Below are 27713 nucleotides of genomic sequence, written 5' to 3' on the forward strand. Positions count from 1 at the left end.
CACCACAGAAGCAACAAGGGATGGTGGAGCTGGAATCTTCCTCTGATACAAAGACGGAGATGAAGAAATTGCAATCCCAGCAGGAAAATACTCCACCAACTTCCGAGCCGAGCGAGAAGCCCTCTGTGAGGCAGCCACAACAGTCTCGCAGAACTCCACAAGAACAACAGGGCAGGTGGTGGTGTTCTCAGACGCTCTCTCCATATTCCAAGCCCTCAAGAACTCCCGCTGCAAAGAACAGAACCATCTCACTTCAGCCCTTGTTGCCCAGAGTGCCAGAGTAGAGAAAGTGGTGATACAATGGGTACCAGCACACTGTGGCATCAGAGGCAACAAAAAGCGGACATTCTGGCAAAAGACGGTGCACAGAAGGAGCAGGCCAACAAACTGGTGTCATACGATGAAATCAATACAATCATCAAGGCACAGCAAGGAATAAAGTGGTGCCTCCAGCACCCCAAATCATTATAACCCAGAAGACAGATACCATTTGCTGGAACGACGGGAACAGGTCAAGATCTTCCGCCTGAGGACTGGACACAACTGCCTGCTCCACCACATGCACACAAAATTTGGCATTGGACAGAGTGGAGAGTGCCCTTGTGGTGAGGGACCAATGACAACCGTCCACATCCTTCAAGACTGTAGGACGCATGCAGCATCCAGGATGAAGTACTGGCCAACACCGACAGCAGTGGAAGCCAAACTGTACAGCACCCTGGAGGAGCTGCGACGGACGGCAGCCTTCATTGAGGACACCGGGCTGCTTATCTAATGGGAGGCAAACGAGGAAGAAGAAGAAGAAGTCTCACCTGAAGGTGGTGTGGTAAAGTCTCACCTGAGGGTGCACCTGAAGGTGGTGTGGTAAAGTCTTACCTGAAGGTGGTGTGGTAAGGTGGTGTGGTAAAGTCTCACCTGAAGTTGGTGTGGTAAAGTCTTACCTGAAGGTGGTGTGGTAAAGTCTTACCTGAAGGTGGTGTGGTAAATTCTCACCTGAAGGTGGTGTGGTAAGGTGGTGTGGTAAAGTCTCACCTGAAGGTGGCGTGGTAAAGTATCACCTGAAAGTGGTGTGGTAAATCCTCAAGGGTTGTCTCACCAGAGGGTGGTGTGGTAAATTCTCACCTGAAGGTGTGGTACCCCCACCCCACCCACCCCAAGTAATGTCTCACCTGAAAGTGGTGTGGAAACCTACCAAGAGTAATGTCTCACCTGAAGGTGGTGTGGTAACCCCCCCCCTCCCCCCAACCCCACCCCTCTTCCCCAACAAGAGTAATATCTCACCTGAAGGTGTTGTGGCAACCTCCCCTCCACCCACCCCCACAACAAGAGTTGTCTCACCTGAAGGTGGTGTGGTAACCCCCCCACCCACCCCCACAACAAGAGTTGTCTCACCTGAAGGTGGTGTGGGTAACATCCCCCCAACCCCCATTCCAGCAAGAGTAATGTCTCACCTGAAGGTGGTGTGGTACCCCCCCTCCCCCCACAACAAGACTTGTTTCACCAGAAGGTGATGTGGTAGCCTCTCTCCCACCCACCCACCCCCACAACAAGAGTTTTCTTACCTGAAGGTGGCGGCCAGCCCCAAGGCCTGGGGAAAGGAGGTGGCGGGGCCTGCATTAACCACGCCCCTGAGACACTCCGTGTTCCACGAGTAAGGCCCCACCCCCAGGCGGGAGATGGGCGGGGCGGGGCTGACGTCACGCCCGTGACCTCCTCGCGCCATCTGCAGCTGCACCTCCGCCAGCGTCAGCAGCGACACCAAATTGTCGACTCTGGTTGCCCAGGGCAACGACACGTTCCGGAAGGGGAAATATTTCCCACCCAAATCTCCCGGCACAACGTATCTGTCGGTTAGCCAGTGCTGAACTGTGGCTTCGTTAGAGAAAGCACCGTCCCTTGCATTTGCCTTTTGTGAAGGATGAAGGTACTGAAATTGCAGCAAATCGTGTCCAGTATATGTGTGGATCTTTTTACTGCCCAGGCTGTGTGCTGCGCTTATTGGCAGCAGGACAATGGTGATGGCAACGAATAATAGAATGATCTTCATGATCATCGTCTGATGGCTGCAATAGAAACAGGCGTCGATCAGCACAGTCTTGGTTTTTGTCACCACTGTCAAATAATGAGTATGTGTGTATTGTACATGTCCACCCATTAACACTCTCCTTCAGTCTCTCCACTGGTTGCTTGTTTCTGATCGAATAGACTATAAGCTATCCACATTGACCTTTTCTGCAGTCAACGGATCTGGCCCCAAGTATCTTTCTGAACTCCTCCATATCTATACCCCGTCTCGCCCGCTCCTTTCTTCTTCTGATACTTGACTTCTCAGGATACCTCACGTCAGAAGTAAGACCTATGGACACAGATCGTTTTCTTTCCAATCGCCAAAGACGTGGAACAAGCTCCCTCATAACCTCCATCATTTTGGTTCCCTCGCATCTTTTAAATCTCGTCTCAAAACTCACCTTTTCCTTCAGCAGTAAGTTCAGTTGTGGCAGATACACTTCCTTTGCGTTAGCTGTGCTTGACGATGTGTGTATACATATGTATGTGTACATAACTACATGCATGTATATTTATGTGTATTGTGTGTGCGTGTGTCTGTTTATGTAGGTTTGTGCCTGCCTATGTGTGCGTATGTGTTAGGGTAGCTGTTAGACACATATGTATGTTAAAATGTATGTATGCAGTGTGTGTGTGTTGTCACATTTTGCTGTGTGTAACATAGATGTAATGTTTAATGTTAACAAAGCGTTTTTGTAAAGCACCTTGAGCAGATTTCTGGATAGTGTGCTATACAAGTATCCATTGTTATCATTAAAACATACATACATTGTTGGTGGAGAGAAAGCAAGAGCAGAGTATCTCCTTTTCGATTCATTCATGTAAACAAAGGGCGTGCATGCACACCAGTAAGTGTGTCTCCCTATTCCCGCTATCCTGAAACAAACACTTCCCCTCTGACCCACCCATCTTACACCTCCACTAACACACACCATTACTTCTTTTGATACTGCTCTAATTTGCCTGAATGCTTGGAACATACAAGAAGACAGTCAACACATTTTCCTCCAAAGAACAAAGAATTAGAACTGCATCTCCTTGATGATCACCCTAACTCTGTGCTAATTTTCGCTAGATTGCCTTCAAACAACGCTAACTAACCAAACCATCAACACCATAATATCAAGATGTGCACAAAGCTAATTATGCATTGTTTATTCAGTTCATTTTTTTGCAGTTCCAATGAAGTAAAAATCTATATTCAGTAAATAAGTCCAGTCTTTATTCACTTAAATATTTCCCCGTTTTTATTCAAACAGTTGTAAACACCCGCCTCACCGAAAAAACAACAACACCACACCCACGTAATTATATGATTATGTTGCACAATAAAATGGTTCAAAATTACTTCCCCTGTGTGTGTGTGTGTCTGTGTGTGTGTGTGTGCGTGTATGTATGTATGTGTGTGTGTGTGTGTCACTGTCTCTGTCTCTCACTCTCTCTTTCTCTCACTCTCTCTCTCTCCGTCTTTCTACCCCTCTCTCTCTCTCTCAAACAGATGTTTAACCATTGCAGATGGTGAGGCAGATGGTGGTTTAAAAGAAAACGTAAAATAATACCATGTATAGAATAATGTTTGTCATCAGTCAAACATGTAGCATTATTTATAGATACCCAACGTTCTTAATAAAGTGTAGTAATCATACATCAAAATGACATGAAAATGATAACTTATACGACTGGAACACATGAACACACAGGGAAAGACAAACACACACATGCAAATGCACTCTCTCTCTCTCTATCTCACACACACACGCACAGACGGGGAGAGAGAGGGGGGAGGCACACACACACACACACACACACACACAGAATGGTTTATTTATATAGGCCATTGCCCCTCATGAAAGGGTGACAGAACAAACGCATTTGAGAAGGAAAAAACAACAACAAAACACAAGCCAAATGTCATACTTTGTCCAGCGATATTCACTCAGCTAAGTAGTGCACAGTACAAATACATAATACATACACTCGGAGAGAGAGAGAGACAGACAGACAGACAGACAAACCGAGATTATTGTCAAACTCACCTACAGATCGCAACCGTCAGTGTCCTGCCTCGTGAAATACGATTCACAGTCATACTACTTGACATTCGGTTGTCGATATCGACTCACCTGTACTGTCAACTTAGTTGGCGCTTTAATCACATCCTTTTTTTTTAATAGCAAGAAAAACTGTGGTGTCTGTCCCCAATTTGAACAGCTGGGATGGTTGTAGTATGAACACTTGTCTAAGTATAGATGAATCACGTGCTATGTTTATCTATTGATGTATTTATTTATTTTGTCTTTGTTCAAGGAAGGTGTCGTGTGTGTGTGTGTGTGTGTGTGTGTGTGTGTGTTGTATTGTGTTAATGTTGTGTTGTGCTTGGGGCAAGTGTGTGCGTGCGTGCGTGCTTGAGTGTGTGTGTGTGCGTGTGTCTGTGCGCGTGCGTGCGTGTGTGTGTGTGTGTGCCTGCTTGTTGTGTTTAATGCAGGTGTGTAAATATGTGGGAGTGGGGTGGGGGGTGGGGGTGACGGCTATTCCAATGAGTCATGTCAGCACAGGACAGACAGACCACGGGTATTGATTTCGGCTGGTCCTAGTTTGATTGCACGACTGCACCGCCCCCCCCCCCCCCCCCACACCCCCCATTCCCTCTCCCCTCCATCTGTTGCCCAGTGTTGTTGACAAGACAGCACACTCACACATGATCCAAAGTATGACACGCTAGTTGATGAGGCTGATTATCAGTCAGCCGACAACCATCGACATGGCCAAACAGACACTGGCTCAAAGCAGAGGCCCTGAAAAAAGAGAGAAGGCGGGGGAAGGGGGGTGGTGGTTCCGGACATATACACACACACACGAACAGAGCCAGCGAGAGAGAGAGATAATGGGGGGTAAGGGGGGCTGTGGACACCCATACACACACACTTACACGAACACAGCGAGAGAGAGAGAGTGATGTAAAGTGGATAGACTGATGAATAGATGGATGGATAGATGGACGGATAAATGGATGGATAGACAGATTGATAGACAGACAGACAGATCGACGGATACACAGTCGCTGGCGTTGTTTTCTTTTGTTTTAAAGCAAGCCAGATATTCGCGTTGTGAAGATAGGAGAAGTGTAATTTTGGTCAAGATAAAAAAAAGACAATCTTACATCTTTTGTGGGAATGTAATCATGAGAAAAATGGGCAAGTTCATAACTCATTTAACATGAAAGTGTTTGAATTATGATGGACTGGTTCTCGGTCATGCACTGGCAGTTTTGGACATAACAAAACACAAACTGATTTATGCCTTTTGCAGATTTTATTGGTAGCTAAATTCTTTGTGTACAAATGTTGAATCAACAAAGTGACGCCAACACTGCAAATATTTATAAAAGACCTAAAAAAAAAAAAGCATACAAAATAGACAAGGGTTTTTTTTTCTAATAAATAATATAAACATGCAATATAACACATCTGTTCAGACATGGGCACCATACCAAGCAGTGCACAGAATTAAGCTTTGAAATGGAATCGATGTGCTGATGAATATTTATTGTCCTGTCAATATTCTTTGTTGCTGAAACGGTCAATGTTCACAGCTGTATTCTAATTTCATTTCCCAGTGTATAAAATGTATTTGATTCTGTAAACCTTTGTCTGATTAAAATCTAGAAAAAAAATGTTTGGAGAAAAAAAAAAAAGATTATCGTTGTGCTCGCACGATCAGTTGCATTTCAGTTTCCCGCACGTGTATATAGGCGCACGAATCTATTTGCACACACTCACGCTTACTGGCATCGATTTTTCAAGCGATAAAAAACCGGCGCGATGTTTTGAAAGTATTCTCTCTGTTAAAAACGTTTTTCTTTTTTTTTTTTCTTTTTTTGTCTGTACGAAAGAAAACCGTCCTATTATATATTTAAAAAAATATGAAAAAATTAAAATTCCGCAAAGAAATAGTGATAAGAGAGGAGAAGAGGCGAGGTAGGGAAATAAGAAAGGCATGATTTAAACTCGTACGTAACACTTCCTACCACATGAGTAAAATAATGCCTTTATTCTCTTTCATGGTTTTCCATTCGTCGCTTTGGTTTTTGTTGGACTTGGTGACACAGTGCTGATAATGTGACTCTGTGTGGTCGGCTGGACTATATATAGCATAAACAACCCTGTGGAATTGAGTTCATGACTGTTTTAACTGATAAACACAGACAGCCTATTTTATTGCATGTCCAGCAACCTTTCACCTTTTGACATGCATGCAGTGAATGCTTTCTACTGAATGGGTTCCGCACAAAAAGAAAACAAACAAACAAACAAACAAACAAAAAAACAGTTTGTGGTTCAAAAAAGTGAACAGGTGGCAATGGGACGACGTTTGGTGTAAAAAAAATTATTTAAATTTTTTTTTTTTTTAAAGGGCGGGGAGGAAGACTGCGAAGGTGTCCCTGGCTTCCTATCCCAGAACGAAACCAGGTTTGACCAGAATCGTTCAGTTAGTGCCTGTATGTTGGACGTAAGTGCTAGCTTAATAAAACATCCAGCAGTCGGTTAGACGGCAGTTGTCGGAGTTATCGGTGCCATAATAATGGAGAAGACACAAGACAAGAACCTGCGCACAAAGTCCTAAAGCCTTTTATTTAAACGATGTACCAAGGATACAGCGATAAACTGTTCTGTTAATAGTCACAACACAATAATGGATAAGACCTTGAGGTTTCTTTGGTTTTTTTGGTTTGGTTTTTTTGGTTTTTGTTTTTTTTTGTGTTTTTTTTTTTTTTTTTGGGGGGGGGGGGGGGGGGTTGTTTGTGTTTTTTTTAGGGTGATTGGGGGGTTGTTTGAGTGTGCTTGCTTTTTTTTCTATTCTATTCTTTCTTTCTTTATTTATTTATTTAAAGTTTTGCTGCCTAACGTGTGTTTCAGAGACATTCTATTACTCACACGCCGCCTGCTCATTCCTATCCACCCCTCCTATCCCCCCCACCCACCCCTCATATTTCCCCCCACCCCTCTCCCTACCGACACAGACACCACACCCGCGCAGGGTAGGCGAGGGGAGGGGAGCAGTGAGGTGAGGAGGAGGTGGAAGGATTGGTGAGGGCGGAGGTGGGGAGGGGGTGGGGGTTGTTCGGAAAATGGGGGTGGGAGATGGAGTTGGAGGAATGGGGGTCTGTCTGCCTGAAGCAGTCTCGACTGCCGGTAAGTCCATCGGGGGTTGGGGGAACTACGGGGTTGTGGAGAAGTGGTCAGTTAAATTATTTAATTGATTGAATATTTAATTAATTGTTTAATAGGCGTGGCCGGCGATGAAGTTGGACTGACCCCCGGCTGCCCCGGTCACCCCGCCAGCGTACTTGCCCATGGAGGCTTCCGAGTTGGCCTTGGCGCGTTTGAGCAGCTCCCCCTGCACGTCAAGGAGGCACGACTAAGCTGTTTAGTGGAGAGAGGGGGTCAGAAACAGAGAAACAGACACAGCGAGATATACAGACAATGAGAAGGTGGAGGAGAGAGCCAGAGAGAGAGAGGGGAGGGGGAGGGAGGGGGAGTTGGAGGAGAGACACAGAGAGAGAGAAACAGATGGAGAGAGCCAAGGAGAGGCAGAGGGAGGGAGGGGGAGGACAGAGAGAGAGAAGGAGGGAGGGGGAGGAGAGACAGAGAGGGAGAGAGAGGGAGAGAGAGAGGTGGAAGAGAGAGCCAGTGAGAGGGAGACAGAGGGAGGGGGAGGAGACACACACACACACACACACACACACACACACACACACACACACACACACACACACACAGGTGGAGGAGAGAGGGAGACAGAGAGGGAGGAGGAGGAGAGACAGAGAGAGAGAGGCGTCATAGAGGGAGACAGAGAGGGACGGGGGGAGCCAGAGAGAGAAAAGATAGGGAGGAGGAGAGACTGAGACAGAGCGTGTGGGAACAAAACAAAAGAAAACAAACTGTTGCACACACACACACACACACACATAATGATAATGATAATAATAATGGAGTCTCCCGTCGGTCCGACGGATGAGTAGGCAGGCAGGCTTATCTGTCGGTGTGTGCCTTCATATGGGAGAAGGGGCCGATTCTGGATGCGCAGCACTTCCCACATGTGTTGCAAGGGAAAACGTTTCCAAACGTTGAGCCCTGCTTCCTTCGCTCACGCTTCTCCTTAATGGCCAGCGTTCTCTTGTTTTCAAACGTCTTTATGCCACTAGAGCACAGCATCCTCCAGCGAGAGCGGTCAAGGGCATCAGTTTCCCAGGAAGCGATGTCTATCGTCGTTCCGACATTCGCCTGGTTGCCTGACCAGCACAGGTGACTTTTTTTTTTTTAGTGAGGAGGAGTTGTGTAGTCCCTTCCCCACTCTCTCGCCTACCGACGCTCACAGTCCCACTGGTGCAGGATACTGCCACGTGTAGGACGGCCTCGGCAGGTGCAGGTTTTTTCTTCGGAGCTCCGTCTCCTAGGGGGACTTCCAGCCAAGGATAAGAGCTCCCCCTCCCCTTTGGCCATCCTCTTCCGCCTTCACAGCCGTTGGGAAAGGTTTCCTCCTCCGCCTGGTCCGTCGTTGGGAGACTTCACATGCGGCAGGTAGTACTGGGTTACATGGTACCAGTAGCCAGGGCTATGCCCCTGACCTGACTACACATGCATACATACACACACACAAACACCCACCACGCCCAACCCAACCCAACCCACAACACAAATCGTCCCCCCACCCCTACCATCCTCCCACCACCACCACCAACCAACACCTCGTCCCCCCCCCACCACCACCACCCCCTTCCACCACCACCACAACCCTCCAAACGATCCCCCTCCCCACCCCCTCCCCCTCACCCCCACCCCAAAAACAACAACACCCCAACCTGAGCAGCCTCCACATTCTCGTCCTTCCCCTTCCAGGCGGCCAGCACCGAGGTCTGCAAGGCACGGCCGTAAGAGAAGGTGAGAGCCCAGGGGTTCTTGCCCTTGAAGCTGTTGATGGCGTCCAGGTTGATGGTGGCATCCTCCTCAGACTGGCCCCCGGACAGGAAGACCACCCCGGGCACGGAGGGAGGCACGCAGCGGGAGAGGGCCGCAATAGTGGCCTTGGCGAGGTCCTCGTGGGTGTACTTCTTGCTGCAGGACTGGCCTGGAGTGCACATGTTGGGTTTCAGCAGCGTGCCCTCCAGGAAGATGTGGTGGTCAGCCAGCGCCTTGTACTGGAAGGCCAGCACCTGTTCCGTCACCTTCTGCGAGACCTCCAGGTCGTGCTCGCCATCCGGCAGCACCTGCAAAGGAAAACGAAAGGAATGATGATAATGACGATGATAATACTGTTGGCTTAGAGGTATAACGCGTCCGCCTAGGAAGCAAGAGAAACCGAGTCAGCACTGGTTCGAGTCTCGGCACAGTCGCCAGTATCTTCTCTGCACCCCCCTCATCCCCGCCCCCCACACCTCCCATTAGACCTTGAGTGGTGGTCTGGACGCTAGTCATTTGGAAGAGATGATAAACTGAGATCTCGTGTGCAGCATGCACTTAGCGCACGTAAAAGAACCCACGGCAACGAAAGGGTTGTCCCTGGAAAAATTCTGTAGAAAAATCCACTCTGATTAGAAAACAAATTAAATTGCAGGTAGAAAAAAAAAGGTTGGCGCTGTCAGTGTAACGATGCGCTCTCCCTGAGGAGAACAGCCCAAATTTTACACAAAGAAATCTGTTGTGACAAAAAAGAGTAATACAATACAATAATGATAATGGTAATAATAATAATAATGTTAAGGACTATAACTCTCAAACTAGGGGGCAAGATTGCACTGGCTCTTTTAATGCTGCTGCAGCCTTGGGGCCTAGTTGGTCTTTTGGGATCCATCCCAGTGCTGACTGTCTTAAAACCCTCTAAGCATAATAATGATAATAGTAATAATAATAATGATAACAGCGTGAAGGACTATGACTCTCAAACTAGGAGGCAAATTGCACTGGCTCTTTGTGCTGCAGCCTTTGTGCAGCAGTTGGCCTTTGGGAACCATCGCAATGCCGACTGTCCTAAAACCCTCTCGTGCCGTGAGAGTGGGGATGTAACTTGGGCAAGACACTCTCCACTATGGTCAAATTCTAGCCCAGATAGTCGGGACAGCAGTTGCCTCTTCATCTGACCAGCTGTTCCAATGGTCATAGTCGGACATGACTGACTATCATACAACAACAACAATGATGATGATAATAATAATAAATAAAGAAAAAAAGTTATAATAATGTAGCCGAGCACTCGGCTCAGGCTTCAAAATACTGCTTCACGAACAGGCTGTATAGCAGATGCTTTTTTCCCAACTAACTTGCTGGCCTTCAATCGCTTGCACAGAATGTGTGACGCCATTCCCGGTCTGATGCAAAGCCCATTCTAAACCTATTCTCTAAGCATCTATTAATTGAAGTCTCTGTTTCGTTCACTGTAATATTATATCTGTTGTGCTTTCACCCAGACAGCTCCATATTGGAAAACGACACTCTGTCAGCTGAATGTGACAACTATTGTCCACCCATACTGAAGGAGGTCAGAAACGCAATACCAAGCTTGAAAGAAGGGAAATCACCGGGTGTGGACAATATCCAAGCAGAAATGTTGCGGCAAGGTGGTGAGGCGTATGTTGCAGTCCTTCAAGCAGTGTGCCAGAAAATACTTGACGAGAAGAGATGGCCAGAACAGTGGACGCAATCACTGGTGATTCCTCTACCAAATAAGGGCAACCTGAGACAATGCCAGAAATATAGGACCATTAGTCTTACTAGTCACCCAAACAAGATCATGCTACGAATCCTCCTGAACAGACTGAAGTCAAGGGCTGAAGAAGTACTCGCCAAAGAACAAGCTGGTTTCAGAAAGGGAAGAAGCACCATTGAGCAAATAGTCAATTGCAGAATACTCATTGAGAAGCACCTTCAACACCAACGCGACTTGTCCACAACATTTATTGACTTCAAGAAGCGTTTTACAGGGTTTGGCATGAGGGACTATGGCATGTGCTGAGGGGATATGGAATTGACGAAGGCATCGTGAGTGTGATAGAGACCCTATACAAGAATTCCGACAGCGCAGTGCTCCTCAACAACCAACTAGGGGAGTTTTTCAGAATGACCGTCAGTGTCAGACAAGGCTGTATCTTCTCTCCTGTGTTGTTTAATCTATTCTTGGAAAGGATAATGCAGGAGGCACTGGAAAACCATGAGACTTCTATCTCCATTGGTGGCAGACGAATATGCAACCTCCGGTTTGCTGATGATACAGATCTGATGGGGAGAACGAACGAAGAACTGCAGGAACTTACCAACAGACTTGTTGATAGAGTGGGTGCTTATGGAATGGAGGTCAGCACAGAGAAATCCAAAACCATGGTAAACAGCGTGAACATGGATCATGCCACTATTTTTCATGAACAACTGGAAGATGTTGGAAACTTCAAATATCTAGGAGCAACCCTGACAAAGGATGGAAGCTGCAAAGCAGAAATAAGAATTCATATTGGCACAGCCACCGCAGCCATGACCAAACTGAACAGAGTGTGGAAAAGGAACATCCAATTCTCCACAAAATTCAAACAAAGCCCATTGTACTGTATGGTTGCGAGGCATGGACACTGACGGCCAAAACTGAAAGGAAGATCCAGGCTTTCAAGAACAAATGCCTGAGGAAGCTCCTTCAAATTTCCTGGATCGAGCACAGGACCAATGAATATGTACGGAGCAGAATTAAGAACCTTGCTGGAGCCAAGGAACCTCTCCTTTCAACTGTGAAGAGATGCAAGCTGATATGGTTTGGACACAACACTCGACACACCAGTCTGTCCAAAACAATCATGCAAGGCACTATTGAGGGCAGGAGAAGAAGAGAAAGACAGTGGAAGAACTGGCATGAGAACATCAAAGAATGGACCAGACTCCATACACGTGAGCTGCTGCCAGCAGCTGCTGACAGAGACAGATGGAGAAGGGAGGTTGCATCTGCGGTCCTCAGGTTTCCCCCAATGACTACTCTGTAGTTATGGGCCTGAGGTGAGGTGAGGTGCTTACATCCACACTTAAATCAGTTAAAATCATGCTTGATTTCAGTTTAATGTTCGTCACTAAGATTTCAACTGACACTAAGGTTACGTCATTTTGTCCTTGCCACACAAACACTCCGTCTACTAGTATTGCTGTACGCGATTGGGTGAGCTAATATCTGTGTTTCTGATGACAATAACTCATTAAATATCTCTTTCGTCAGATCAGTAAACTGGAAGTATTATATACTGGCAGAATCATCGCAATTCCATCTTTAAAACTATTCCATTTATGTTTGCCTATGTTAAACTAATTTAACGCAGTTTGTAATTTTCCACGATGAGCTTGTTAAAAACCTATCAGTTCATGTGACTTAAATTAAAATTATAAATTCATCTTTAATAATCAACACTCCATTTTATACTCATTAGAAAGTAGGTGTTGAGCTGTTTCTTTTGCAACCTATCTGACATAAATTGGTTCAGGAATCATTGAGAAATCTATCACTGAACACCTTGAAACAAACACAATTCTTATCAGATTTAACCTGATTGGGGACGTTTTGTTTCACAGGCTACGCGAGCACCTTTGCAGTTCACTTAACTTGCATAAGTAGATGGAGTGGGTGATCTCTGGTCACTTTCACCTATGCCCGTTTGCGGCGATAGCCAGCTAGCTGACCACTGACTGTTGTGCCACCCACAGTGTGTGTCGCAGCCCCAACAGACAATGTCTCGCTACGTGTCTCTGTAAGTACTCCATTTAGAATGTTGTCCAACACATTGCTTGTGTTCATATGAGTATGTTGATATTGCCTTAGTTTGGTTTACTTGGTTCAGTTATTGCTTTGACATGTAGTCACAGCTTGGCTATGATTGATCTAAATAGTCGCCATGTATCATATGCTTGGAGCTGTGTTCCATTTGATTCTTCTTAACGTCACAGTCAATGATGTCTCTGGACACTGATAGTTTGCTAGAGAATGTTCTAGTGAATGCATATGTGTTCTTTCTCATTTGCTGTCACTGATGAAGGTTAGGTTCCTTATCCTTCTGAAGCTTCGGCGGAGGAGATTTAAATGTTGAGCACAAGCTTAGTTATGTTGATATTTGGCTTTGATGCAACGGATTACTTGTGTAGGTTCATTCATCGCTTAATGGTCGAGCCATGATGGTTCTTCCAATCTTCGTATTTGAGCCCTGATTATTTATCCTCTAGGATTGCAGTATTTTATCAAAGCCACTAATTCTATCTTGTTTATTATTCATGTATTATTTCACATGCTGATATCAGTTATGCTGCTACAGTGTTTCAGTGATTCTCAATACTCTAAGATGTGTGTAGTATTCTGTTGTGGCAATAACAATATAGTGTTGGATTAATATCAGTTATTGGTTAAAACCCACTGGTATGTATCACAGTCTGTTAATTGTAATTTAGCTATCATGCTTTCTACTATACAGCCTACTCCAGTATAGTGCTACATGATAATCTGATTCATTCGAGTCACTTTGACACAGTATAAGCTTTACCTAATCTATACTGTCAGTGTACTTTCACTAAATCAGCATAGCTTCAATCACTTTAACTGCACTATTTAAATATATTAGCAATGTCATTTGATGTCAGTGTTTGGCCTTCACACATATGCATTATCTTATCTTATGTTGCTGCTTATCCCAAACTGAGTGGTAGTCTTGCCATGTAATATGCATACATGTGCTTTACTGTTCACTTGTGCTGATATGTTGTGCTTAATGACATTTTGTTTGCTGTGTCTGATCAGTAAACTGTTTTATCTCTTCTTCTCTTCATTTATTCTTATTTTCTCATAACTATTGTAAATAGAACAATAGAAAAACCCTTTTTGTAACTGGCCTCTACATGTTCCTGGCCTGCTCGGGGATTCTTGTCTATCCTTTATTTCAGTAAATCATTATTCTATTAGTTCTCTTGTACCGTCCACTTGGCTACAAAAAAAAAGAAAAAAAAGAATGAATGAATGATTTTTTTTCTGAGGGTAATACAGTAAGCAAACAATTCTTTGCTTTCTTTCATCCAGTCTTCAAAAGGGGAAAAAATGTCAAAAGAAAGGGTATAAAGAAATACCACAAGAAATGAGTAAACGTTAAAGAAATTCATAGAAAGACGTAACAAGCATCACATTCATATCAAACGATACGTATTCTATATACATGTTGAGAGAAAAGAATTAAGAAAATAGAAGGTGAGATGAGACTATCATCAGAGAGAGAGAGAGAGAGAGAGAGAGAGAGAGGAGGAAGGAGAGATGTTGTGAGATACAGTAGAAGTAGAGAAAAAGTTTATACAGCATGGATATTTTTCAGATCTCCCAGGTCAACGTATGGGCAGACCTGCTAGTGCTTCGGGCACACCGTGTGTATACGCAAGTAGATCTAACACACGCGCGTGTGTGTATGTGTGTGTGTATGACTGAAACCCGATTGAATGACACAGAAAACGAATGATGAGCGTCCAATGGCAGCTATCAGTCGGCTCTACCCAGGTAAGCCAGCTTGTTGTGCAAATGACTCGTGTTTGTAAAGCGTTTGGAGTTTGGTCTGTGACCGAGGATAGGCGTTATATAAGTATCAATATCATCATCACCATAGTCACCACTGGTTGGCCCGAGCATTCGGAAGATCAACTGATGACGATGCCCACAACAAAACTTCAACTCCCCCATCCTCCATCCCCCGCCACCCCCCTACCCCTTCCCCCCAATCTCACATTGTTAAGTTAAACACACAACTGTACCAACCGATCAACAGCAATGCCCCAGTAAGCAATAACTTCAACCGCCTGAAACCCCCCGCCCACCCACCCCCTCCCCCACCCCTGTACCATCTCCTCTCCCCTCCCCCCGCCTACCCACCCCACTCCCTTCCACACACACACCGACCAACCTCGGGCTCCACGATGGGCACCAGGCCGTTCTGCTGACAGATGCTGGCGTAGCGGGCCAGCACGTTGGAGTTCTCGATCATGGCCTGGTAGGAGGGGGTGTTGGCCGTGATCTTCAGCACGCAGCGCCACTTGGCGAACTCGGCCCCTGCCTTCTTGTACTCAGCGCAGCGCTCCGCAAGCCCGTCCAGCCCCTGGGTGGTGCACTCGTTAAGGGAGCCTGCCAGGGGCACCACGCCTTTGTCCACCTTGATACCAGGCAAAATGCCTTTCTCCTGCAACACAAGACAGGGGTGACGGGGGTCGGTGGGGGGGGTGCCAACGGGGGAGGTGGAGGGTGGTGGTGATGGAAGGGAGGGGAGTGAGGGGGTCGGAGGGTAGGGAGGGGGGGGGGGAGGGGTACAATAGATTAATAATATTATTATAGGTTAAAACAATAGCAACAACAACAGTACAAAATATGATAATTACACACAATGGAAAACAACAGCAAAAAACAATGACAATAACAGAACAAAATATGATAATTACACACAATGGAAAACAACAGCAAAAAAAAACCCAAAACAGTGCAAAATATGATAATTACACACAATGGAAAACAACAGCAAAAAACAACAACAACAGTACAAAATATAATAATTACATACAATGGAAAACAACACCAAAAACAATAACAACAACAGAACAAAATATGATAATTACACACAATGGAAAACAACACCAAAAATCAACAACAACTGTACAAAATATGATAATTACACACAATGGAAAACAACAACAAAAAACAGCAACAGCAGAACAAAATAAGACAAACACAATGAAAAACGTGTCATAAAACACTTCCTTTAATAAAACAGTGAATTTGTGACCGAACTGAACTTGACGGACATATCGATTCTTAATACTTTGAGTTGGATAGCTATATCCCTCAAAATTTGCGCTCTCCTGCAAGAAACATTCAACTGCTTCCTGGAGATTAAGATCTGGATGACTCTTGATAAGCAATGACTAAAAGGAATCAGATAAACACTGGAAGGATTATGGCTTCCAAGTGATTTTTTTTCAATATGAAGTGAGCCATAACAATAACATTAGTAACTGCGCACTCTAATGGAAAAGATACAGAAAATAATTAAACCCAAAAAAGGTCCTAATGATCAGGCAAAAGGCTGATAAAGCCTTAAAACCGCGACACATGATATGATATGATATGAATAAACGGAAACCCTCTTCCATCACAGCTGATTCAAACAAACTTGGCAATACATTCATCCCTTTTTCCAGCTCAGTCAAGAACCTCGGTGTTGTCCTTGATAAGACACTGTCCATGCAAAAAAACACCATCCTAACCTTCAACACATCCACGAAGAACTTGCCGTTCTTGTCCTTCTGGAAAAGCGTTTCGTGGAACATGATGACACCAGAGACGTAGTTGCCCAACTCCGGGTCAGTAGAGAAAAGCACCTCTCGATAACGTCGCCGGTTCTCCTCCGTGTTCTCGACCGAGATGTTTGCAAGACGCTTGCCCATCGAACCTACGGACTCATCCGCCGCCAGGATACCCTTGCCGGGCGCCGTGATCTTCTGTGCGATACTGCGCAGCTCATCTTGCTTCTCCTTGCTGAGGTACTCGGCGAATTCCGGCATCCTGAAGGAAGTGTAGACAGTCTGTTTTCTGGGGTGAACTGGGTGTAAACGTGACTTGTGCCTGCTGCTGTATCCAGCCTGTCCTGCCCCAACGAAACACCGTCTTTGACGTGTTGTGATGACGCTGTTTATGATAAGTTTTGGTATGACGTAGTCCGAAGCACGAATCAGCCGAAGCTTCACGTCACGTCTGTGTGTGAATCAGAGTCCGATTTTATTTGTCATCAAAATCCAGCAGGTTCCCAAGACAGTCACAAAGAACCACTGTCTCTTCCAAAAACAGTTTTGAGTGTAGAAAACTAAGCCCAACTGGACTAGATTAACCAGGTTTCATACATTCAGATAGCAGAGTAATAGCATTTGAGCGTGCACGTACTTTTCTGATAGATTATATTCTTTCATTTTCATATAATTTGCACTGGTTAAGAAAATCAGTCTTATTTTCCAACATATCACAAAGCATGTTCGCTTTTCGACTGGTGTGTTGATGTGCCTTCCCTTATCTATATATAAATCATGAACGCTTATTCTGAGTTTACTCCTTTCTCTTCTGCATTAATGTAGCCGGTTGGGCAGGGTTCTCTCACCACATCAGTAGAGGTTCTTTTCAAGTCTTTACTGAGGACGAGGAACGTGCCGGGACATGGGTAAAGGGAACAGGAGAGCGGGGGGTTAAAGGACAAGGGATTGTACTCGTAAAAGGGGGGAAATGAATAAATAAATAAATAAATCAGTAATTGAATACCCTGTAGACAAAACAACAAAGTCCTCGTAAGCATGCGTATAGTAATGTCTATCAAAGGAAATTCACTCACTCACTCCAAACATCGCTTTACCAAATATTACACATGAATCTACAATTGTTACAAATGAATGTGTGAAAAGACAAAAATATCCCATTAATTGAAACGGGCAATTGCTTTCAACCATCTGGACTCCTAATTCGAAATTGTCTAATTTCTTAAAGATGTTTATACAAATTCTAGAAACTTCTAAACGTAAGTTGCGGTTACATTTCAGTAAAGATTAACTCGATTATTCGAAATAATTGCAAATCCGTTCGAATGCATACCATCTAAACTCATAGAATAATATTAATAAGGAAATACAAATAGCATTTACATTTTGGTATCCATTTCTCAATGCTAGAATTGCTTACTGTAAAGTATGATATACTTCACTTACCTTGAGGCCCACACACAATGCTGTTGCATTTTCCCTTTTCCAGCTAACTGGGAACTGATGAAATTACCGTTACTGGTTCTCCAAGGAAATGTAGGAGAACTCACTTCGTAAAAACATATCAAGATGCAGCACATCCACCCTACAAGTTTATTATTTTTGCACGTGAAGTAATCACGCTAAAGCTAACAGGGACATGAACGTGTACACACACACACACACACACACACACACACACACACACACACATATATATATATATACTCTCTCTCTCTCTCTCTCTCTCTCTCTCTCTCTCAGCGGGGCAAAGAGAACAATTTCACCCTGTTATATATATTTTACTTTGTTGGATACACAGTTCAATCTTCTACATTGTTGGAGATACAGTTCTGATCTGTAATCTGGTGTTATTACATAATACTATTTCATTCTTCATTTTGTTTCTGTTTTCTTTTGTTTCCAATGCTGAATGTGTTTTCTTCAGGTTTACTGTGCATTACATATTTCAGTCTGTTTACACCAAAAACTGTTTGATTATTCTATACATGAATGAGTAAGCCTACTTCGGTTAAGATGTTTTTGATGAATTGAAGTCAAGTGTGATCATCAGTGTCATTAAGTAGTCCTTGGTATGGTATAATTATGTTTTTCGCAACAGTCTCTTCGGATCTGATTCTGTTATGTGTATCCAGTATGCTGTCAACTGGGTAATCGATTTCAGCGTTGCAGGGATATCTTTCAAATCCTGCAAGTACTGCTAACGCCATTGATTTCTTGTGTTAGCACCACGCCCAAGAGGAATCCACTGGGGGTTTTCTTGATGACGTTCATGTTGGTATGCAGTTGAAAGACATGTCAAACATTTCAAAGAGATTATCTGTGTATTTGCAGATATCAGGGAACCAAGCTTCAGAATCAAATGTACAAATTGGATTTATCGAAGTGTCGTATAAATGTAGTGTTGTTTCCACTATGAATGATCTGCTCGTGGATTGCCCTTTTTAGAGACTGTGATGCTTTATCAGTTTGTCATCCAAGATGATCTTGTGCTGCTAGAAATGTTCCGTTTTTATGAAAGTGGGCACCGAGATATTCGTATGCACCAATTGTATCTAGATAGTTTTGCCGGGATTCGAAATAAATCGGAATCATCGGGTGTGTTTTTGTAAAGATTAATACTTTTGTTTTATCATTGTTCGTATGTTCTCCCCACCTCTTCCAATTCACGTACAAGCCATCTAGTTTATTTGAAGTCCTGTTCTGGTGTTGACAATATGGCCATGTGTGTGTGTGTGTGTGTGTGTGTGTGTGTGTGTGTGTGTGTGTGTGTGTGTATGTATATGTGTGTGTGTGTGTGTGTGAGTATGTGTGTGTGTGTGTGTGCGGGCGCGTGCACGTGCGCGTGTGTTTGATTTACATAGCAATGCATGCAGCAATACGGATGTAGGTAATATCTGATGATGATGATGATGATGATGATGACGACGACGACAAACAACAACAACAATAATGATGATGATAATGATAATAATAGTAAGAAGAAGAAGAGGAGGAGGAGAAGGAGGACATTTACATTTCTACAGATATCAGTCAGTCACAAGAAACCCTTTTCTACGCAACAAAAAAGAAGAAGAAAAAAGATAATGTTAAATGATGATAGAAAAGCGACAAAAAAAGCAACTCCGATGAACGTGCATCCGCACCACCACCAGTGACCACAGACACACACACACACACACACACACACACACACACACACACACACAGAGAGAGAGAGGCACACACACACACACACAACACACACACACACACACACACACACACACAACACACACACACACACACACACACAACACACACCACACACACACACACACACACACACACACACACACACACACACACACACACATACACACACACACACACACACACACACACACACACACACACACACACACACACACACACACACATGAACGCACGCGACTGCCCACCTGTGCACAATAATCACCACTGGTCCTTTGGCGGAAAGATGATGCTGCTGATGATGAATTTGCGCGTGACCCTCATCATCACAATCGATACCAACACGGACGTGAATCATAGCTCGAGACAAGTCTTCATTGATCACAGCTGTATGTTCGAACTGTAAGTCCCTGTGAGTTGCCAAACAAAGCAGGGTGTTTGTTCATTGAGTTGAACGACCGTTTCGTTGGGGGAAAGACGGGATTCAAAAGCAAATCAAAAACAGTCTTTTGTGCCAACATATACCAGTCGAGTGTTATCAGGAGCAGTCAGTTGCCGGATTCTATACAGGTATTTGTGTGTGTGTGTGTGTGTGTGTGTGTGTGTGTGTGTGTGTGTGTGTGTGTGTGTGTGTGTGTGTGTGCTGATGAGTAGAAGGTGATGAGGACTGTAGTGAAAGGGAGTGCGATGGATATGTATTTGTGTGTGTGTGTATGTGTGTGTGTGTGTGTGTGTGTGTGTGTGTGCTGATGAGTAGAAGGTGATGAGGACTGTAGTGAAAGGGAGTGCGATGGATATGTATTTGTGTGTGTGTGTGTGTGTGTGTGTGTGTGTGTGTGTGTGTGTGTGTGTGTGTGTGTGAATAGTATAGAATAGAATAGATTTTATTGTCGTGAAACCTTAAGGTTTATAAGACACAAGTGCTATGGTAAATGAATGAACGAATGAATGAAAAACAATCAGTCAGTTAAACAAATTTTCCTGGTCTTGTTTGTATATATTCATCATCTATTAGCATCACCTGACTGGAAATATTTCCTGTGTTATTCGAATTTTGAATATCTTTTAAAAATTGTGGCCTTAAGGTTTTATATTTAATACAATGATCAAGAAGATGGATTTCGTCTTCCAGTGTTTACACTTGTTGCACAATCTGTCTTCTTGTGGAATATTTAAATACTTACCTTTCTCAATCTTTAGGTCATGCGCGCTTATTCTGAGTTTCGTTAAAGCTTGTCTGTGTTTTGTATCTGATATATCTAAAAGATAGGTTTCAGTTTTGTACTCCGCTACAATCGTGTGTGTGTGTGTGTGTGTGTGTGTGTGTGTGTGTGTGTGTGTGTGTGTGTGTGTGTGTGTGTGTGCTTGCGCACATGCGTATGTTTGTTCGAGTAAACCTTGTTTACACACACACACACACAGATAGATAGATATATACGCGCGCGCACGCACACACACACACACACACACACACACACACACACACACACACACACACACACACACACACACACAGGGAGAGAGTGAGGGAGAGAGAGAGAGAGGTTTTGTTTGTTGTGTGTTCAGTTGTTGGTGGCCTATCATTTCTCAAAGTTTAATTTTTCATTATGTTTTCCTGAAAGTTTGATCAATTGAATTGCCACTCAAATATATAATACCTGTTTGCCTTAAGTGAATTACGACATGGATATACCAGGGTATGGTTAAAGAACACACTGTTTTTGTTCTACTCATCCATCTACTATCAAGAATGACCTAGTTTAAGTCTAGCCTGCCTCTGACCACTACAGACTTTCTACTGTTGACCCAAATCCCACATTTTTCAAGTGTTGGGACACCGTCGTTTGCGGCCTGGTTTCCATTTGGTAAACAAAACATAATCAATAATGATTGTAACATCTCATCTTCCAGTCTTCAGTTTCGTCAAGTTTCTCGTTTACGTGGAGGGGAGGGGGGGGGGGAAGTACTCTTCAGCGTACCTGAATGTTCACATCTTGTTGGTTATAGTAACGTCAATTTTTTTTTTTTTTTAAACCTCCGTCATATTTTGTTGCTGCCATTTGGGTTATCTGTGTGACGTATTTTTTAAGTATGACGTAATCTGGGAGCAGAAGTCAAGGACTGAGCAGTTGGTATGAACAGTATCTGTTGGTATTGGGGTAGCTAGCCTGGATTTGGCGCCAGAGAAGTGGGGGCCGCCTGTCCATTGGTGGCAGCTCTGTGTCGTCTTCGTCAATCTCCTTCGTCCTTTGTTTTCTTCGTTTTCTTCACAGGAAGCGGAAAAAAACACACAACAATGGCAGCTCTTGCAATTTCCTGTGCACTGTATCCTGTGCCCTGTATCCTGTATTTTGTGGTCCGTGCCCTATATCTTGTTTCCTGTGCCCTGTATCTTATTTCCTGTGTCCTGTATCTTGTATCCTGTGCCATGTATCTTGTTTCCTGTGTCCTGTATCTTGTTTCCTGTGCCATGTATCTTGTTTCCTGTGTCCTGTATCTTGTTTCCTGTGCCATGTATCTTGTTTCCTGTGTCCTGTATCTTATTTCCTGTGTCCTGTATCTTGTATCCTGTGCCATGTATCTTGTTTCCTGTATATGTATCTTGTTTCCTGTATATGTATCTTGTTTCCTGTGCCATGTATCTTGTTTCCTGTGTCCTGTATCTTGTTTCCTGTGCCATATATCTTGTTTCCTGTATCTTGTATCCTGTGCCATGTATCTTGTTTCCTGTGTCCTGTATCTTGTTTCCTGTGCCATGTATCTTGTATCCTGTGCCATGTATCTTATTTCCTGTGTCCTGTATCTTGTTTCTTGTGTCCTGTATTTTATTTCCTGTGTCCTGTATCTTGTTTCCTGTGCCATGTATCTTGTTTCCTGTGTCCTGTATCTTGTTTCCTGTGTCCTGTATCTTGTTTCCTGTGCCATGTATCTTGTTTCCTGTGCCATGTATCTTGTTTCCTGTGTCCTGTATCTTGTTTCCTGTGCCATGTATCTTGATTCCTGTGCCATGTATCCTGTGACCTGTATCATGTGCCCTGTGTTGTGTGTGTGTGTGCCTGCATGCATGCTCATATACATTATTTTTTCCCTCGTATGTTTGTGCAAAATTTCTGTTGCAGTTCTGGATGACCAAAGACTGGTTGGAAGAACCCTGAAATCTCAATCCTGAAATGATAAAGTTCTTAGCTCTGAGACACAGAATCTCAGTCTGTCTGTCTGTCTGTCTGACAGACAGGAACGAAATCACATACGCTTCTAGAAACACACTCTCGTGTGTTCATCCATTTACTGCCAGTACATCCATTCGTTCTCATAGACAGCCCCATACACGGACACTTTGCTATCACTAAGCAGTGATGTAAACAACAACAAAACAGCTTCATTCTTTTCGGTCTTATCACAGGCGTTGCAAACATCATCCCCTTTGTGTGCACGCAGGTGGCGTATTCAAAGGTCAGCGATGATGTCAGTTCCACAAAATGCGGCTACCTTCATTCTCCTCCTCCTCCTCTCCCTGACAGTCACCCGTTGCCACGCGACGCGGTTTCACTGCCCTGATTATCCTTTCCGGAACGTGTCGTTGCCCTGGGCAACCAGGGTCGACAACTTGGTGTCGCTGCTGACGCTGACGGAGGTGCAGCTGCAGATGGCGCGAGGAGGTCACGGGCGTGACGTCAGCCCCGCCCCGCCCATCCCCCACCTGGGGGTGGGGCCTTACTCGTGGAACACGGAGTGTCTCAGGGGCGTGGTCAATGCAGGCCCCGCCACCTCCTTTCCCCAGGCCTTGGGGCTGGCCGCTACCTTCAGGTGAGAAAACTCTTGTTATGGGGGTGGGTGGAGGGGGGGGGAGGCTACCACACCACCTTCAGGTGAGACAACTCTTGTTGTGGGGGTGGGTGGGGAGGGGGGGGGTTACCATACCACCTTCAGGTGAGACATTACCCCAGTCACTTTGCTTGTATTTTCCTTGTGTGAACTTTTGGAAACATTTCTCTTACTTCAGTGAAGCAAGTCAGTTTCACTCGTTTCCATGTCAGTCACACCACTGATGGCGCCTGGCACATGTTAATTTCGGCAATTGCAGGCGAAGGCTTCCAACCTTCACAAATGTCGTCTTCTTTACTGAATGACAAAATGTGTGCAACGCAAGTGTATCTTGTCAGGAAATTGCCAAGTCTCTCTTGAAAAGCGTGCTTCCGTACACTGCAACCATGTTTATTTAAGCTAGTGTGCTGAATGGCTGGTTTTGTCACGTAGTCTGTCTCGGCCAATGATAGAGGGGTTTTTCCTTCATAGTGACGCATTGTTTACGTAGTGTATCCTTATTTTGAAAGCGATGATTCGCTCGTAGTCTAAAACTGAACCAGAGAGAAGGACATCGATTGGAAGATACGGACTTGACCTTATGATTCGACCGGTCGACTCCAAGAGATTAGGGAGGGCAAGCTTGTCAAAATTGATCGATTTCGCGAAGTCATAGGCGATCAGAATGATGGGTTAGACATTTTAAGCACACTTTTAAGGCAAAAGAAGACACATTTATGCCTAGATACTTCAATTTGAGATAAAAGAAAGCCTAAAGTTTACTATGAAGTCAAGAATCTGAAAATTGACAACCGGACCCCCACTCGCTTAAAATCGCCGCTAGCGGCAAAGTTGGTCAGGTGCAAAGCGACTCATTCCGTGATGGAGCGTCACATATCTTCGTCGTTATGAAAATGTACCACCTGATAACATAAACGAATACCAACCACACTGCAGTCACAACACAAACTCACTGCAACAACACTTGAAACAAACCTCGACCCTGGAGCTCTGTAACATTCCCGCCCCTTCAACACATCAGCTCCAATCCATCCCAACCATACTCACAGCTCAGCACACCCAATTACGCCTATCTCTCCTCAGGCTATAGCCCACCACAACCACTCACCCATCTCCCTGAATTACAAACCTGTCTCAACCCACCCATCTCCCTGAATTACAAACCTGTCTCAACCCACCACAACCACTCACCCATCTCCCTGAATTACAAACCTTTCTTAACATACCACAACCACTCACCCATCTCCCTGAATTACAAACCTTTCTTAACATACCACAACCACTCACCCATCTCCCTGAATTACAAACCTGTCTTAATTAATAACATACCACAACCACTCACCCATCTCCCTGAATTACAAACCTGTCTTAATTAATAACATACCACAACCACTCACTCAACTCCCTGAATTACAAACCTGTCTTAACATACCACAACCACTCACCCATCTCCCTGAATTACAAACCTGTCTTAACATACCACAACCACTCACCCATCTCCCTGAATTACAAACCTGTCTTAACATACCACAACCACTCACCCATCTCCCTGAATTACAAACCTGTCTTAATTAATAACATACCACAACCACTCACTCAACTCCCTGAATTACAAACTTGTCTTAACATACCACAACCATTCACTCAACTCCCTGAATTACAAACCTGTCTTAACATACCACAACCACTCACCCATCTCCCTGAATTACAAACCTGTCTTAATTAATAACATACCACAACCACTCACCCATCTCCCTGAATTACAAACCTGTCTTAATTAATAACATACCACAACCACTCACCCATCTCCCTGAATTACAAACCTGTCTTAACATACCACAACCACTCACTCAACTCCCTGAATTACAAACCTGTCTTAACCCACCACAACCACTCACCCATCTCCCTGAATTACAAACCTGTCTTAATTAATAACATACCACAACCACTCACCCATCTCCCTGAATTACAAACCTGTCTTAATTAATAACATACCACAACCACTCACCCATCTCCCTGAATTACAAACCTGTCTTAATTAATAACATACCACAACCACTCACCCATTTCCCTGAATTACAACCCTGTCTTAATTAATAACATACCACAACCATTCACTAAACTCCCTGAATTACAAACCTGTCTTAACCCACCACAACCACTCACTCAACTCCCTGCATCCAAAATCCCAAACTCAACCGAATCATGCCATCGGAACCATGCTTCAGTTTCAGTTTCACTTTCTCAAGGAGGCGTCACTGCGTTCGGACAAATCCATACACGCTACACCACATCTGTTGAGCAGATGCCTGACCAGCAGCATAACCCAACGCGCTTAGTCAGGCCTTGAGTGCATGCTTACATATTTGTGTACCTATGAAAGTGGATTTCATTTTACGTAATTTCGCCAGAGGACAACACTCTCGTTGCCATGGGTTCTTTTTCAGTGCGCCAAGTGCGTGCTGCACACGGGACCTCGGTTTATCGTCTCATCCGAAAGACTAGACGCTCAGTTTGATTTTCCAGTCAAACTTAGGAGAAAGGGCGAGAGCGGGATTCGAACCCACACCCTCACGGACTCTCTGTATTGGCAGCTGAGCGTCTTAACCATTCTGCTACCTTCCTCCATGCAATACTTCAAATGGTGTCGTTGCACTGAAGCAACCCTTGATGACACTGTTTTGCGTGCTAATGACTTGAGTGCGCGCGTTTTGCGTATTATGAGCGTATGCTTGTGAATGTGCTTGCGGGTTTGTGTATGTGAACCAATATTGCATTGGACACTTGGTGCGGACAGTGTTAACCCCTGTTTTGCTGAAATATCGACATTTTGGTAAACAAGAGTTGACAAAGTGTGAGTGTGAAAATGGGAAAGGGAACTTAGTATACGATTGCTGTATTCACATGCTGAAATGTTAACATGTTCATCGCCTACAGTTACGACTGTATTGCCTACATGGTCGGCCAAAAATTTCTTTAGAGAAAAAGAAAACGAAACAAACAAATGTCAGTTAATAAGCCTACTGTGGTAGCTGCATGCTTGGAGAATTTTTCAAGTTTTTTTTGTTTTTTGTTTTTTTGTGGGCTTATTTTTTAATAAACATGGATGATAACAAGACGAAGACTTTGTTAAGTGTCCCAGTTCATTTTGCATTCTCATTCTGACTGTCCCCCATCCATCAGTCCAGAGTTGGTGTTTCGCGTAGCACGTGCAACAGGCCTGGAGGCGCGAGCCAAGTACAACAACTACACGCGCACAGGAGTGTACGGAGACAGCCGGGGCCTGTCCTGCTTCGCCCCTGTCATCAACATCATGAGAGACCCGCGCTGGGGGAGGAACCAGGTCAGTTGTGGAATTAGAACTCTCTCTATATATATATACACCTACCCCTTGGCTAACGCTCAGCTTATACCACATACTGACATAATCATACTGTTGAGCCAACATCAAAGTGAGAGCTGTATGATCAATGGTTTCTCCATTGCAGTGGGAAGTCATTTACAGCTTAGTCTTTTGTGAAGGACTATGACTCTCAAACTAGGAGGCAAGACTGCACTGGGTCTTAGTACCAAAGCCTTGGGGGCTAGTTGGCCTTTGGGAACCATCCCAACGCCAACTGTCATAAAACCCTTTTGACCGTGAGAATGAGGATCTAACTTGGGGAAGACAATCTCTTCTATAATCAAATTCTGGCCCAGATAGCTGGGACAGCAGTTGTCTCCTCTGCTGTTCTGATGGTCATGGTCGTACACGATTGACTATCATACTTATACCTTATTGCAGTCGGGTTTTAATTCCGCCGTTTGATTTCGTCTACTTTGGCGATAAAGTACCGGCTCCACAGGTAGTAATGAGTTTTTGGCATAACATCAGCTTTACAACACAGGTGATAGCACACACGCTGTCACTCAGGAAAGGTTGAACAGTAAGTGTGGTCACATGTTGGATCGTAAGCAGATACGCAATGAACACATTACAATGACTCGCATCAACAGAGGGACGGGAGAAACTACCTGACCGGCCTGTGTTGTAACTTTCATCACACTGGTCTGCCAGGCTGCTTCATTCGCGTACTCAGTCATTATGACGTGGCGCTCTCTCATTGGATAGAACTCTGAATATATTCAGTTGCTGTTAGGATTTGCCAAGAATACAGAGAGAGAGAGAGAGAGAGATGTCAGTTTAAGCACAAAACGTATTTTCAAAATCACGCATGCATTGCCCTTTACTACATAAACTACGAAAGGATTGTTCACTATCATTGTTGCTGTTGGTGCTCCTGTTGTTAGTAT

At 44.4% G+C, this 27713-nt stretch overlaps 3 protein-coding genes across 5 annotated transcripts in view; 1 reads left to right on the top strand and 2 right to left on the bottom strand.

The window, feature by feature from the left end:
• Positions 1-4287, bottom strand: part of LOC143297766 (uncharacterized) — a 28527-nt gene extending 24240 nt beyond the window's left edge. Inside the window, exons 1-2 of one of the 2 annotated variants that reach the window (XM_076610234.1) lie at positions 4104-4287; positions 1563-2063 (exon numbers count right to left, since the gene is read on the bottom strand). In XM_076610234.1, coding sequence (XP_076466349.1) covers positions 1563-2063; positions 4104-4168 — 566 coding nt within the window. In that variant the 5' untranslated portion in view covers positions 4169-4287. The remainder of the gene's footprint in view (positions 1-1562; positions 2064-4103) is intronic. The other variant, XM_076610235.1, reaches the window with a different exon arrangement.
• Positions 4288-7347: 3060 nt separating this feature from the next.
• LOC143297767 (fructose-bisphosphate aldolase-like) lies at positions 7348-16664 on the bottom strand. The gene is made up of 4 exons (XM_076610237.1): positions 16368-16664; positions 15017-15289; positions 8930-9334; positions 7348-7464 (listed from the first exon to the last, which is right to left on the bottom strand). The coding sequence occupies exons 1-4, from the start codon at positions 16662-16664 to the stop codon at positions 7348-7350; spliced, it is 1092 nt and encodes a 363-aa protein (XP_076466352.1).
• Positions 16665-20007: 3343 nt separating this feature from the next.
• The window catches only part of LOC143298149 (uncharacterized), a 28546-nt gene continuing 20840 nt past the window's right edge, over positions 20008-27713 (top strand). Inside the window, exons 1-3 of one of the 2 annotated variants that reach the window (XM_076610881.1) lie at positions 20008-20165; positions 22999-23402; positions 26604-26763. In XM_076610881.1, coding sequence (XP_076466996.1) covers positions 23056-23402; positions 26604-26763 — 507 coding nt within the window. In that variant the 5' untranslated portion in view covers positions 20008-20165; positions 22999-23055. The remainder of the gene's footprint in view (positions 20166-22998; positions 23403-26603; positions 26764-27713) is intronic. The other variant, XM_076610882.1, reaches the window with a different exon arrangement.

This window comes from Babylonia areolata, chromosome 23 (assembly GCF_041734735.1).
Source record: "Babylonia areolata isolate BAREFJ2019XMU chromosome 23, ASM4173473v1, whole genome shotgun sequence".
NCBI lineage: Eukaryota > Metazoa > Mollusca > Gastropoda > Neogastropoda > Buccinidae > Babylonia > Babylonia areolata.